Below are 13930 nucleotides of genomic sequence, written 5' to 3' on the forward strand. Positions count from 1 at the left end.
ACGTGATGCTTCGCAACCAAGTGTCCAGCACACAGCTGGAGAAACACAGCTTGCCCGTGGCTGAGCGCTCGGCTCACGGCTCCGGCACAGATGGGGGAAAAAGGGTGCAAGGGAAGAGAGAAGGCAAGGGACGAATTCACGAGGCGAGGAGAGAAAGAGAGAAAGAAGAGAGACAACTCCCCAGGCAGCCCCAGCGCCAGCCCCAGCCCCAGCCCGGCAGTACAAGAAACAGAAGAGGCCTTGACACTGGGCAATCTCTGCTCAACCTTTCTCTTTATTTTCAAGTTGGAAGCAGAAAGGGAGCAAAATACAACCCCATGTGGAGTAGATGCAGAAGAGGGAGGCCTATCCTACCTATCTTAGCCTAACTCTACCCCAGCCTAAACCCGCCCTTGGAAAATCTAACCCCATTCTTAATCTATCCTACTCTACTCTTATCCTACTCTATCCTACTCTATCCTACCCTATCCTACTCTACTCTTATCCTACTCTATCCTACTCTATCCTACCCTATCCTACTCTAACTCTAGCCCAGACTAAAGCAGCAGGTGGGAGAGCTGCAGGTGCCTATTCCAGCACCAGGAAGTTGCCTGGCCGGCCCTGCCGCAGCGCCAAGAGCAGCTCAGCGCAGAGCTGCACCTGGCAGGGGCCGGTCAGCAGGAGCCTGCAGGAGCGGGAGGAGGGCAGCAGCTGGAGCTTCCAGTCATGCCACTGGGGCAAACGCTCCCAGGCTGCTTCCACCAAGTCCTGCACCCAGCCGGCGACTTTCTCCACCTCCAAGTGGGAGTCTGTGCAGAGGGTGCGGAGCAGGCGCGAGGGCTGAGCGTCGTGCGTGGGGGTGGACAAAGCACGACGTCTCCCCCGTCGTGCTGGAGCACGAGCACTCCAGCACCAACCCGGATGTTGGAGCACCTCTCTGGCACATTCTTGCCGGCGGGCGGCTGCAGCTGGAAAGAGTGCCTGGGGGGTGGCCTCAGGAAGACGACCAGCTGGTAGATGACCTGGTGCCCCAGGTCACTCCAGGACTCCATGGTGCCCTGCTTCTGGGTGGCCGGGTGCAGCTCTGGCATGAAGGTGTTCTGGGAGAGCACCTGGCACACCTCCAGCAGGTCCCGCACCAGCTTCTTCAGGGTGCGGCCCATGTAGGGCAGTTCCTGCAGCGGTGACCGGCTGAGCTCTGGGAAAGGCCTGACGGCCCCGGCTGCTGCGCCCAGCTCTTCTTCCTCCTCTCCTCGCCAGCTGTCCCGCTGACGGCGCCAGGCCAGCCAGCAGAGCACAGCCGCTGCAGCCACCCAGAAGAGCCAGATGCTGCAAGATCCACAGGAGTGGAACTTTTTCCAGGGCCCTCCTCCACTCCATTTCCTCCCACAGCTCGCTCATCTTCTCCTCGAGAAACATCTGCCGTCTCTTCATCCGCTCCAGAGCGACTGCATCGCTCGGGCGATCGTGGGTCGGCTTGGGCAGGACGGCCAGCACAGCCAGGAGGAGCACAAGTGCTGAGTCCATGGCCTGCAGGAGATGGGAGGCAAGTTTCCTCAGTGGCTTGGGGTGGGAGGGAGCACAGGCATCGAGGCTTGAAGGGAAGGCAGCGCCTGGCTGCAGACAGCACAGGGCCCATCCTGCCCCAGCCCGGAGCCTCCTTGTCAGTCCCTGGCTGGGCTGTGCCCCGGCAAAAGGCAAGAGACACCCCAGCAGAGCCTCCCGAGACCCCAGCCCTGCCACATCACAGCATCCCATGGAGCCAGGGGCGGCCGGCCCATCCCCAAAGCCTCTTTGGCACCGGCCACCACAGAGAGCCCTGAGCAGCTGTGTACCAGGCCCCAGGGGCGCAACTGGGCCCTGCTGGGAGGGGCTCAGCTTTCGCTCGGGCTACAACCCCCCCCCCGGGCATCATCCCCACCCCCCATCCATCCCAGCCTTCCCCCTGCATCTGCACTCACTGATCGCCCAAGTCCAACTGCCCTGGGGCTGCCCGCTGTTGTCCTTAGGGACAGCTCCCATTGTGACCTGTCCCTCCGTGATGTCACAGCCGCCAGAGACACCCGAGCCACGCAGCCAACGAGCCCCCGCCTTCACACCCCTCCCCTCAGCAGCACTTGCTTCCGGCCATCAGCACCCCAATTCCAAAGCCAGCGGGCAGGAGCTCCCTGGGGGTCTCTTGCCAAAGTGGGCAGCCCCAGCCACTCCCCACGGTCAGCCTTGGCAGGACAAGCCTGTGACCATGAGGACACAGGTGCAGAGCTGCAGAACCTCTGCACGGGACGTTGCCCCGCCGGCTGGGCCTCCACCTGACTCTGACGAGTGGCACCGCAGCACCAGCACAGCTCCGGCCACTTGGCTTCCTGTCAAATCCTTGGGCATTTCAATAATGCTTTGGATACTGTTTCTCACGTGATGCTTCGCAACCAAGTGTCCAGCACACAGCTGGAGAAACACAGCTTGCCGTGGCTGAGCGCTCGGCTCACGGCTCCGGCACAGATGGGGGAAAAAGGGTGCAAGGGAAGAGAGAAGGCAAGGGACGAATTCACGAGGCGAGGGAGAGAAAGAGAGAAGAAGAGAGACAACTCCCCAGGCAGCCCCAGCGCCAGCCCCAGCCCCAGCCCGGCAGTACGAGAAACAGAAGAGGCCTTGACACTGGGCAATCTCTGCTCAACCTTTCTCTTTATTTTCAAGTTGGAAGCAGAAAGGGAGCAAAATACAACCCATGTGGAGTAGATGCAGAAGAGGGAGGCCTATCCTACCTATCTTAGCCTAACCTCTACCCCAGCCTAAACCCGCCCTTGGAAAATCTAACCCCATTCTTAATCTATCCTACTCTACTCTTATCCTACTCTATCCTACTCTATCCTACCCTAATCCTACTCTACTCTTATCCTACTCTATCCTACTCTATCCTACCCTATCCTACTCTAACTCTAGCCCAGACTAAAGCAGCAGGTGGGAGAGCTGCAGGTGCCTATTCCAGCACCAGGAAGTTGCCTGGCCGGCCCTGCCGCAGCGCCAAGAGCAGCTCAGCGCAGAGCTGCACCTGGCAGGGGCCCGGTCAGCAGGAGCCTGCAGGAGCGGGAGGAGGGCAGCAGCTGGAGCTTCCAGTCATGCCACTGGGCAAACGCTCCCAGGCTGCTTCCACCAAGTCCTGCACCCAGCCGGCAACTTTCTCCACCTCCAAGTGGGAGTCTGTGCAGAGGGTGCGGAGCAGGCGCGAGGGCTGAGCGTCGTGCGTGGGGTGGACAAAGCACGACGTCTCCCCCGTCGTGATGGAGCACGAGCACTCCAGCACCACCCGGATGTTGGAGCACCTCTCTGGCACATTCTTGCCGGCGGGCGGCTGCAGCTGGAAAGAGTGCCTGGGGGGTGGCCTCAGGAAGACGACCAGCTGGTAGATGACCTGGTGCCCCAGGTCACTCCAGGACTCCATGGTGCCCTGCTTCTGGGTGGCCGGGTGCAGCTCTGGCATGAAGGTGTTCTGGGAGAGCACCTGGCACACCTCCAGCAGGTCCCGCACCAGCTTCTTCAGGGTGCGGCCCATGTAGGGCAGTTCCTGCAGCGGTGACCGGCTGAGCTCTGGGAAAGGCCTGACGGCCCCGGCTGCTGCGCCGAGCTCTTCTTCCTCCTCTCCTCGCCAGCTGTCCCGCTGACGGCGCCAGGCCAGCCAGCAGAGCACAGCCGCTGCAGCCACCCAGAAGAGCCAGTGCTGCAAGATCCACAGGAGTGGAACTTTTTCCAGGGCCCTCCTCCACTCCATTTCCTCCCACAGCTCGCTCATCTTCTCCTCGAGAAACATCTGCCGTCTCTTCATCCGCTCCAGAGCGACTGCATCGCTCGGGCGATCGTGGGTCGGCTTGGGCAGGACGGCCAGCACAGCCAGGAGGAGCACAAGTGCTGAGTCCATGGCCTGCAGGAGATGGGAGACAAGTTTCCTCAGTGGCTTGGGGTGGGAGGGAGCACAGGCATCGAGGCTTGAAGGGAAGGCAGCGCCTGGCTGCAGACAGCACAGGGCCCATCCTGCCCCAGCCCGGAGCCTCCTTGTCAGTCCCTGGCTGGGCTGTGCCCCGGCAAAAGGCAAGAGACACCCCAGCAGAGCCTCCCGAGACCCCAGCCCTGCCACATCACAGCATCCCATGGAGCCAGGGGCGGCCGGCCCATCCCCAAAGCCTCTTTGGCACCGGCCACCACAGAGAGCCCTGAGCAGCTGTGTACCAGGCCCCAGGGGCGCAACTGGGCCCTGCTGGGAGGGGCTCAGCTTTCGCTCGGGGCTACAACCCCCCCCCCGGGCATCATCCCCACCCCCCATCCATCCCAGCCTTCCCCCTGCATCTGCACTCACTGATCGCCCAAGTCCAACTGCCCTGGGGCTGCCCGCTGTTGTCCTTAGGGACAGCTCCCATTGTGACCTGTCCTCCGTGATGTCACAGCCGCCAGAGACACCCGAGCCACGCAGCCAACGAGCCCCCGCCTTCACACCCCTCCCCTCAGCAGCACTTGCTTCCGGCCATCAGCACCCCAATTCCAAAGCCAGCGGGCAGGAGCTCCCTGGGGGTCTCTTGCCAAAGTGGGCAGCCCCAGCCACTCCCACGGTCAGCCTTGGCAGGACAAGCCTGTGACCATGAGGACACAGGTGCAGAGCTGCAGAACCTCTGCACGGGACGTTGCCCCGCCGGCTGGGCCTCCACCTGACTCTGACGAGTGGCACCGCAGCACCAGCACAGCTCCGGCCACTTGGCTTCCTGTCAAATCCTTGGGCATTTCAATAAAGCTTTGGATACTGTTTCTCACGTGATGCTTCGCAACCAAGTGTCCAGCACACAGCTGGAGAAACACAGCTTGCCGTGGCTGAGCGCTCGGCTCACGGCTCCGGCACAGATGGGGGAAAAAGGGTGCAAGGGAAGAGAGAAGGCAAGGGACGAATTCACGAGGCGAGGGAGAGAAAGAGAGAAAGAAGAGAGACAACTCCCCAGGCAGCCCCAGCGCCAGCCCCAGCCCCAGCCCGGCAGTACGAGAAACAGAAGAGGCCTTGACACTGGGCAATCTCTGCTCAGCCTTTCTCTTTATTTTCAAGTTGGAAGCAGAAAGGGAGCAAAATACAACCCCATGTGGAGTAGATGCAGAAGAGGGAGGCCTATCCTACCTATCTTAGCCTAACTCTACCCCAGCCTAAACCCGCCCTTGGAAAATCTAACCCCATTCTTAATCTATCCTACTCTACTCTTATCCTACTCTATCCTACTCTATCCTACCCTATCCTACTCTACTCTTATCCTACTCTATCCTACTCTATCCTACCCTATCCTACTCTAACTCTAGCCCAGACTAAAGCAGCAGGTGGGAGAGCTGCAGGTGCCTATTCCAGCACCAGGAAGTTGCCTGGCCGGCCCTGCCGCAGCGCCAAGAGCAGCTCAGCGCAGAGCTGCACCTGGCAGGGGCCGGTCAGCAGGAGCCTGCAGGAGCGGGAGGAGGGCAGCAGCTGGAGCTTCCAGTCATGCCACTGGGGCAAACGCTCCCAGGCTGCTTCCACCAAGTCCTGCACCCAGCCGGCGACTTTCTCCACCTCCAAGTGGGAGTCTGTGCAGAGGGTGCGGAGCAGGCGCGAGGGCTGAGCGTCGTGCGTGGGGTGGACAAAGCACGACGTCTCCCCCGTCGTGCTGGAGCACGAGCACTCCAGCACCACCCGGATGTTGGAGCACCTCTCTGGCACATTCTTGCCGGCGGGCGGCTGCAGCTGGAAAGAGTGCCTGGGGGGTGGCCTCAGGAAGACGACCAGCTGGTAGATGACCTGGTGCCCCAGGTCACTCCAGGACTCCATGGTGCCCTGCTTCTGGGTGGCCGGGTGCAGCTCTGGCATGAAGGTGTTCTGGGAGAGCACCTGGCACACCTCCAGCAGGTCCCGCACCAGCTTCTTCAGGGTGCGGCCCATGTAGGGCAGTTCCTGCAGCGGTGACCGGCTGAGCTCTGGGAAAGGCCTGACGGCCCCGGCTGCTGCGCCCAGCTCTTCTTCCTCCTCTCCTCGCCAGCTGTCCCGCTGACGGCGCCAGGCCAGCCAGCAGAGCACAGCCGCTGCAGCCACCCAGAAGAGCCAGTGCTGCAAGATCCACAGGAGTGGAACTTTTTCCAGGGCCCTCCTCCACTCCATTTCCTCCCACAGCTCGCTCATCTTCTCCTCGAGAAACATCTGCCGTCTCTTCATCCGCTCCAGAGCGACTGCATCGCTCGGGCGATCGTGGGTCGGCTTGGGCAGGACGGCCAGCACAGCCAGGAGGAGCACAAGTGCTGAGTCCATGGCCTGCAGGAGATGGGAGACAAGTTTCCTCAGTGGCTTGGGGTGGGAGGGAGCACAGGCATCGAGGCTTGAAGGGAAGGCAGCGCCTGGCTGCAGACAGCACAGGGCCCATCCTGCCCCAGCCCGGAGCCTCCTTGTCAGTCCCTGACTGGGCTGTGCCCCGGCAAAAGGCAAGAGACACCCCAGCAGAGCCTCCCGAGACCCCAGCCCTGCCACATCACAGCATCCCATGGAGCCAGGGGCGGCCGGCCCATCCCCAAAGCCTCTTTGGCACCGGCCACCACAGAGAGCCCTGAGCAGCTGTGTACCAGGCCCCAGGGGCGCAACTGGGCCCTGCTGGGAGGGGCTCAGCTTTCGCTCGGGGCTACAACCCCCCCCCCGGGCATCATCCCCACCCCCCATCCATCCCAGCCTTCCCCCTGCATCTGCACTCACTGATCGCCCAAGTCCAACTGCCCTGGGGCTGCCCGCTGTTGTCCTTAGGGACAGCTCCCATTGTGACCTGTCCTCCGTGATGTCACAGCCGCCAGAGACACCCGAGCCACGCAGCCAACGAGCCCCCGCCTTCACACCCCTCCCCTCAGCAGCACTTGCTTCCGGCCATCAGCACCCCAATTCCAAAGCCAGCGGGCAGGAGCTCCCTGGGGGTCTCTTGCCAAAGTGGGCAGCCCCAGCCACTCCCACGGTCAGCCTTGGCAGGACAAGCCTGTGACCATGAGGACACAGGTGCAGAGCTGCAGAACCTCTGCACGGGACGTTGCCCCGCCGGCTGGGCCTCCACCTGACTCTGACGAGTGGCACCGCAGCACCAGCACAGCTCCGGCCACTTGGCTTCCTGTCAAATCCTTGGGCATTTCAATAAAGCTTTGGATACTGTTTCTCACGTGATGCTTCGCAACCAAGTGTCCAGCACACAGCTGGAGAAACACAGCTTGCCGTGGCTGAGCGCTCGGCTCACGGCTCCGGCACAGATGGGGGAAAAAGGGTGCAAGGGAAGAGAGAAGGCAAGGGACGAATTCACGAGGCGAGGGAGAGAAAGAGAGAAAGAAGAGAGACAACTCCCCAGGCAGCCCCAGCGCCAGCCCCAGCCCCAGCCCGGCAGTACGAGAAACAGAAGAGGCCTTGACACTGGGCAATCTCTGCTCAGCCTTTCTCTTTATTTTCAAGTTGGAAGCAGAAAGGGAGCAAAATACAACCCCATGTGGAGTAGATGCAGAAGAGGGAGGCCTATCCTACCTATCTTAGCCTAACTCTACCCCAGCCTAAACCCGCCCTTGGAAAATCTAACCCCATTCTTAATCTATCCTACTCTACTCTTATCCTACTCTATCCTACTCTATCCTACCCTATCCTACTCTACTCTTATCCTACTCTATCCTACTCTATCCTACCCTATCCTACTCTAACTCTAGCCCAGACTAAAGCAGCAGGTGGGAGAGCTGCAGGTGCCTATTCCAGCACCAGGAAGTTGCCTGGCCGGCCCTGCCGCAGCGCCAAGAGCAGCTCAGCGCAGAGCTGCACCTGGCAGGGGCCGGTCAGCAGGAGCCTGCAGGAGCGGGAGGAGGGCAGCAGCTGGAGCTTCCAGTCATGCCACTGGGGCAAACGCTCCCAGGCTGCTTCCACCAAGTCCTGCACCCAGCCGGCGACTTTCTCCACCTCCAAGTGGGAGTCTGTGCAGAGGGTGCGGAGCAGGCGCGAGGGCTGAGCGTCGTGCGTGGGGTGGACAAAGCACGACGTCTCCCCCGTCGTGCTGGAGCACGAGCACTCCAGCACCACCCGGATGTTGGAGCACCTCTCTGGCACATTCTTGCCGGCGGGCGGCTGCAGCTGGAAAGAGTGCCTGGGGGGTGGCCTCAGGAAGACGACCAGCTGGTAGATGACCTGGTGCCCCAGGTCACTCCAGGACTCCATGGTGCCCTGCTTCTGGGTGGCCGGGTGCAGCTCTGGCATGAAGGTGTTCTGGGAGAGCACCTGGCACACCTCCAGCAGGTCCCGCACCAGCTTCTTCAGGGTGCGGCCCATGTAGGGCAGTTCCTGCAGCGGTGACCGGCTGAGCTCTGGGAAAGGCCTGACGGCCCCGGCTGCTGCGCCGAGCTCTTCTTCCTCCTCTCCTCGCCAGCTGTCCCGCTGACGGCGCCAGGCCAGCCAGCAGAGCACAGCCGCTGCAGCCACCCAGAAGAGCCAGTGCTGCAAGATCCACAGGAGTGGAACTTTTTCCAGGGCCCTCCTCCACTCCATTTCCTCCCACAGCTCGCTCATCTTCTCCTCGAGAAACATCTGCCGTCTCTTCATCCGCTCCAGAGCGACTGCATCGCTCGGGCGATCGTGGGTCGGCTTGGGCAGGACGGCCAGCACAGCCAGGAGGAGCACAAGTGCTGAGTCCATGGCCTGCAGGAGATGGGAGACAAGTTTCCTCAGTGGCTTGGGGTGGGAGGGAGCACAGGCATCGAGGCTTGAAGGGAAGGCAGCGCCTGGCTGCAGACAGCACAGGGCCCATCCTGCCCCAGCCCGGAGCCTCCTTGTCAGTCCCTGGCTGGGCTGTGCCCCGGCAAAAGGCAAGAGACACCCCAGCAGAGCCTCCCGAGACCCCAGCCCTGCCACATCACAGCATCCCATGGAGCCAGGGGCGGCCGGCCCATCCCCAAAGCCTCTTTGGCACCGGCCACCACAGAGAGCCCTGAGCAGCTGTGTACCAGGCCCCAGGGGCGCAACTGGGCCCTGCTGGGAGGGGCTCAGCTTTCGCTCGGGGCTACAACCCCCCCCCCGGGCATCATCCCCACCCCCCATCCATCCCAGCCTTCCCCCTGCATCTGCACTCACTGATCGCCCAAGTCCAACTGCCCTGGGGCTGCCCGCTGTTGTCCTTAGGGACAGCTCCCATTGTGACCTGTCCTCCGTGATGTCACAGCCGCCAGAGACACCCGAGCCACGCAGCCAACGAGCCCCCGCCTTCACACCCCTCCCCTCAGCAGCACTTGCTTCCGGCCATCAGCACCCCAATTCCAAAGCCAGCGGGCAGGAGCTCCCTGGGGGTCTCTTGCCAAAGTGGGCAGCCCCAGCCACTCCCACGGTCAGCCTTGGCAGGACAAGCCTGTGACCATGAGGACACAGGTGCAGAGCTGCAGAACCTCTGCACGGGACGTTGCCCCGCCGGCTGGGCCTCCACCTGACTCTGACGAGTGGCACCGCAGCACCAGCACAGCTCCGGCCACTTGGCTTCCTGTCAAATCCTTGGGCATTTCAATAAAGCTTTGGATACTGTTTCTCACGTGATGCTTCGCAACCAAGTGTCCAGCACACAGCTGGAGAAACACAGCTTGCCGTGGCTGAGCGCTCGGCTCACGGCTCCGGCACAGATGGGGGAAAAAGGGTGCAAGGGAAGAGAGAAGGCAAGGGACGAATTCACGAGGCGAGGGAGAGAAAGAGAGAAAGAAGAGAGACAACTCCCCAGGCAGCCCCAGCGCCAGCCCCAGCCCCAGCCCGGCAGTACGAGAAACAGAAGAGGCCTTGACACTGGGCAATCTCTGCTCAACCTTTCTCTTTATTTTCAAGTTGGAAGCAGAAAGGGAGCAAAATACAACCCCATGTGGAGTAGATGCAGAAGAGGGAGGCCTATCCTACCTATCTTAGCCTAACTCTACCCCAGCCTAAACCCGCCCTTGGAAAATCTAACCCCATTCTTAATCTATCCTACTCTACTCTTATCCTACTCTATCCTACTCTATCCTACCCTATCCTACTCTACTCTTATCCTACTCTATCCTACTCTATCCTACCCTATCCTACTCTAACTCTAGCCCAGACTAAAGCAGCAGGTGGGAGAGCTGCAGGTGCCTATTCCAGCACCAGGAAGTTGCCTGGCCGGCCCTGCCGCAGCGCCAAGAGCAGCTCAGCGCAGAGCTGCACCTGGCAGGGGCCGGTCAGCAGGAGCCTGCAGGAGCGGGAGGAGGGCAGCAGCTGGAGCTTCCAGTCATGCCACTGGGGCAAACGCTCCCAGGCTGCTTCCACCAAGTCCTGCACCCAGCCGGCGACTTTCTCCACCTCCAAGTGGGAGTCTGTGCAGAGGGTGCGGAGCAGGCGCGAGGGCTGAGCGTCGTGCGTGGGGTGGACAAAGCACGACGTCTCCCCCGTCGTGCTGGAGCACGAGCACTCCAGCACCACCCGGATGTTGGAGCACCTCTCTGGCACATTCTTGCCGGCGGGCGGCTGCAGCTGGAAAGAGTGCCTGGGGGGTGGCCTCAGGAAGACGACCAGCTGGTAGATGACCTGGTGCCCCAGGTCACTCCAGGACTCCATGGTGCCCTGCTTCTGGGTGGCCGGGTGCAGCTCTGGCATGAAGGTGTTCTGGGAGAGCACCTGGCACACCTCCAGCAGGTCCCGCACCAGCTTCTTCAGGGTGCGGCCCATGTAGGGCAGTTCCTGCAGCGGTGACCGGCTGAGCTCTGGGAAAGGCCTGACGGCCCCGGCTGCTGCGCCCAGCTCTTCTTCCTCCTCTCCTCGCCAGCTGTCCCGCTGACGGCGCCAGGCCAGCCAGCAGAGCACAGCCGCTGCAGCCACCCAGAAGAGCCAGTGCTGCAAGATCCACAGGAGTGGAACTTTTTCCAGGGCCCTCCTCCACTCCATTTCCTCCCACAGCTCGCTCATCTTCTCCTCGAGAAACATCTGCCGTCTCTTCATCCGCTCCAGAGCGACTGCATCGCTCGGGCGATCGTGGGTCGGCTTGGGCAGGACGGCCAGCACAGCCAGGAGGAGCACAAGTGCTGAGTCCATGGCCTGCAGGAGATGGGAGACAAGTTTCCTCAGTGGCTTGGGGTGGGAGGGAGCACAGGCATCGAGGCTTGAAGGGAAGGCAGCGCCTGGCTGCAGACAGCACAGGGCCCATCCTGCCCCAGCCCGGAGCCTCCTTGTCAGTCCCTGGCTGGGCTGTGCCCCGGCAAAAGGCAAGAGACACCCCAGCAGAGCCTCCCGAGACCCCAGCCCTGCCACATCACAGCATCCCATGGAGCCAGGGGCGGCCGGCCCATCCCCAAAGCCTCTTTGGCACCGGCCACCACAGAGAGCCCTGAGCAGCTGTGTACCAGGCCCCAGGGGCGCAACTGGGCCCTGCTGGGAGGGGCTCAGCTTTCGCTCGGGGCTACAACCCCCCCCCCGGGCATCATCCCCACCCCCCATCCATCCCAGCCTTCCCCCTGCATCTGCACTCACTGATCGCCCAAGTCCAACTGCCCTGGGGCTGCCCGCTGTTGTCCTTAGGGACAGCTCCCATTGTGACCTGTCCTCCGTGATGTCACAGCCGCCAGAGACACCCGAGCCACGCAGCCAACGAGCCCCCGCCTTCACACCCCTCCCCTCAGCAGCACTTGCTTCCGGCCATCAGCACCCCAATTCCAAAGCCAGCGGGCAGGAGCTCCCTGGGGGTCTCTTGCCAAAGTGGGCAGCCCCAGCCACTCCCACGGTCAGCCTTGGCAGGACAAGCCTGTGACCATGAGGACACAGGTGCAGAGCTGCAGAACCTCTGCACGGGACGTTGCCCCGCCGGCTGGGCCTCCACCTGACTCTGACGAGTGGCACCGCAGCACCAGCACAGCTCCGGCCACTTGGCTTCCTGTCAAATCCTTGGGCATTTCAATAAAGCTTTGGATACTGTTTCTCACGTGATGCTTCGCAACCAAGTGTCCAGCACACAGCTGGAGAAACACAGCTTGCCGTGGCTGAGCGCTCGGCTCACGGCTCCAGCACAGATGGGGGAAAAAGGGTGCAAGGGAAGAGAGAAGGCAAGGGACGAATTCACGAGGCGAGGGAGAGAAAGAGAGAAAGAAGAGAGACAACTCCCCAGGCAGCCCCAGCGCCAGCCCCAGCCCCAGCCCGGCAGTACGAGAAACAGAAGAGGCCTTGACACTGGGCAATCTCTGCTCAACCTTTCTCTTTATTTTCAAGTTGGAAGCAGAAAGGGAGCAAAATACAACCCCATGTGGAGTAGATGCAGAAGAGGGAGGCCTATCCTACCTATCTTAGCCTAACTCTACCCCAGCCTAAACCCGCCCTTGGAAAATCTAACCCCATTCTTAATCTATCCTACTCTACTCTTATCCTACTCTATCCTACTCTATCCTACCCTATCCTACTCTACTCTTATCCTACTCTATCCTACTCTATCCTACCCTATCCTACTCTAACTCTAGCCCAGACTAAAGCAGCAGGTGGGAGAGCTGCAGGTGCCTATTCCAGCACCAGGAAGTTGCCTGGCCGGCCCTGCCGCAGCGCCAAGAGCAGCTCAGCGCAGAGCTGCACCTGGCAGGGGCCGGTCAGCAGGAGCCTGCAGGAGCGGGAGGAGGGCAGCAGCTGGAGCTTCCAGTCATGCCACTGGGGCAAACGCTCCCAGGCTGCTTCCACCAAGTCCTGCACCCAGCCGGCGACTTTCTCCACCTCCAAGTGGGAGTCTGTGCAGAGGGTGCGGAGCAGGCGCGAGGGCTGAGCGTCGTGCGTGGGGTGGACAAAGCACGACGTCTCCCCCGTCGTGCTGGAGCACGAGCACTCCAGCACCACCCGGATGTTGGAGCACCTCTCTGGCACATTCTTGCCGGCGGGCGGCTGCAGCTGGAAAGAGTGCCTGGGGGGTGGCCTCAGGAAGACGACCAGCTGGTAGATGACCTGGTGCCCCAGGTCACTCCAGGACTCCATGGTGCCCTGCTTCTGGGTGGCCGGGTGCAGCTCTGGCATGAAGGTGTTCTGGGAGAGCACCTGGCACACCTCCAGCAGGTCCCGCACCAGCTTCTTCAGGGTGCGGCCCATGTAGGGCAGTTCCTGCAGCGGTGACCGGCTGAGCTCTGGGAAAGGCCTGACGGCCCCGGCTGCTGCGCCCAGCTCTTCTTCCTCCTCTCCTCGCCAGCTGTCCCGCTGACGGCGCCAGGCCAGCCAGCAGAGCACAGCCGCTGCAGCCACCCAGAAGAGCCAGTGCTGCAAGATCCACAGGAGTGGAACTTTTTCCAGGGCCCTCCTCCACTCCATTTCCTCCCACAGCTCGCTCATCTTCTCCTCGAGAAACATCTGCCGTCTCTTCATCCGCTCCAGAGCGACTGCATCGCTCGGGCGATCGTGGGTCGGCTTGGGCAGGACGGCCAGCACAGCCAGGAGGAGCACAAGTGCTGAGTCCATGGCCTGCAGGAGATGGGAGACAAGTTTCCTCAGTGGCTTGGGGTGGGAGGGAGCACAGGCATCGAGGCTTGAAGGGAAGGCAGCGCCTGGCTGCAGACAGCACAGGGCCCATCCTGCCCCAGCCCGGAGCCTCCTTGTCAGTCCCTGGCTGGGCTGTGCCCCGGCAAAAGGCAAGAGACACCCCAGCAGAGCCTCCCGAGACCCCAGCCCTGCCACATCACAGCATCCCATGGAGCCAGGGGCGGCCGGCCCATCCCCAAAGCCTCTTTGGCACCGGCCACCACAGAGAGCCCTGAGCAGCTGTGTACCAGGCCCCAGGGGCGCAACTGGGCCCTGCTGGGAGGGGCTCAGCTTTCGCTCGGGGCTACAACCCCCCCCCCGGGCATCATCCCCACCCCCCATCCATCCCAGCCTTCCCCCTGCATCTGCACTCACTGATCGCCCAAGTCCAACTGCCCTGGGGCTGCCCGCTGTTGTCCTTAGGGACAGCTCCCATTG

The 13930-nt window shown here is 62.0% G+C and overlaps 4 protein-coding genes and 1 long non-coding RNA gene across 5 annotated transcripts; all 5 read right to left on the reverse strand.

Moving 5' to 3' along the window:
- Positions 1-254: 254 nt before the first annotated feature.
- LOC135413885 (uncharacterized) lies at positions 255-822 on the reverse strand. The gene is made up of 2 exons (XR_010430465.1): positions 526-822; positions 255-469 (listed from the first exon to the last, which is right to left on the reverse strand). It is a non-coding gene; the product is annotated as an uncharacterized LOC135413885 (long non-coding RNA).
- Positions 823-5047: 4225 nt separating this feature from the next.
- On the reverse strand, positions 5048-6406 carry LOC135413886 (inositol 1,4,5-trisphosphate receptor-interacting protein-like 1). The gene is made up of 2 exons (XM_064654007.1): positions 5300-6406; positions 5048-5243 (listed from the first exon to the last, which is right to left on the reverse strand). Exon 1 carries the CDS (start codon positions 6275-6277, stop codon positions 5342-5344), a length of 936 nt encoding a protein of 311 aa, XP_064510077.1. The 5' UTR covers positions 6278-6406; the 3' UTR covers positions 5048-5243; positions 5300-5341.
- Positions 6407-7432: 1026 nt separating this feature from the next.
- Positions 7433-9055, reverse strand: LOC135413887 (inositol 1,4,5-trisphosphate receptor-interacting protein-like 1). Its single transcript, XM_064654008.1, has 2 exons — positions 7685-9055; positions 7433-7628 (listed from the first exon to the last, which is right to left on the reverse strand). Exon 1 carries the CDS (start codon positions 8891-8893, stop codon positions 7727-7729), a length of 1167 nt encoding a protein of 388 aa, XP_064510078.1. The 5' UTR covers positions 8894-9055; the 3' UTR covers positions 7433-7628; positions 7685-7726.
- A 743-nt stretch (positions 9056-9798) lies between these two features.
- On the reverse strand, positions 9799-11454 carry LOC135413888 (inositol 1,4,5-trisphosphate receptor-interacting protein-like 1). Its single transcript, XM_064654009.1, has 2 exons — positions 10070-11454; positions 9799-10013 (listed from the first exon to the last, which is right to left on the reverse strand). The coding sequence occupies exon 1, from the start codon at positions 11447-11449 to the stop codon at positions 10112-10114; it is 1338 nt and encodes a 445-aa protein (XP_064510079.1). The 5' UTR covers positions 11450-11454; the 3' UTR covers positions 9799-10013; positions 10070-10111.
- Positions 11455-12183: 729 nt separating this feature from the next.
- On the reverse strand, positions 12184-13839 carry LOC135413889 (inositol 1,4,5-trisphosphate receptor-interacting protein-like 1). The gene is made up of 2 exons (XM_064654010.1): positions 12455-13839; positions 12184-12398 (listed from the first exon to the last, which is right to left on the reverse strand). Exon 1 carries the CDS (start codon positions 13832-13834, stop codon positions 12497-12499), a length of 1338 nt encoding a protein of 445 aa, XP_064510080.1. The 5' UTR covers positions 13835-13839; the 3' UTR covers positions 12184-12398; positions 12455-12496.
- Positions 13840-13930: the final 91 nt, after the last annotated feature.

The sequence above is a fragment of the Pseudopipra pipra genome, chromosome 4 (assembly GCF_036250125.1).
Source record: "Pseudopipra pipra isolate bDixPip1 chromosome 4, bDixPip1.hap1, whole genome shotgun sequence".
In the NCBI taxonomy this organism is placed as follows: Eukaryota; Metazoa; Chordata; class Aves; order Passeriformes; family Pipridae; genus Pseudopipra; species Pseudopipra pipra.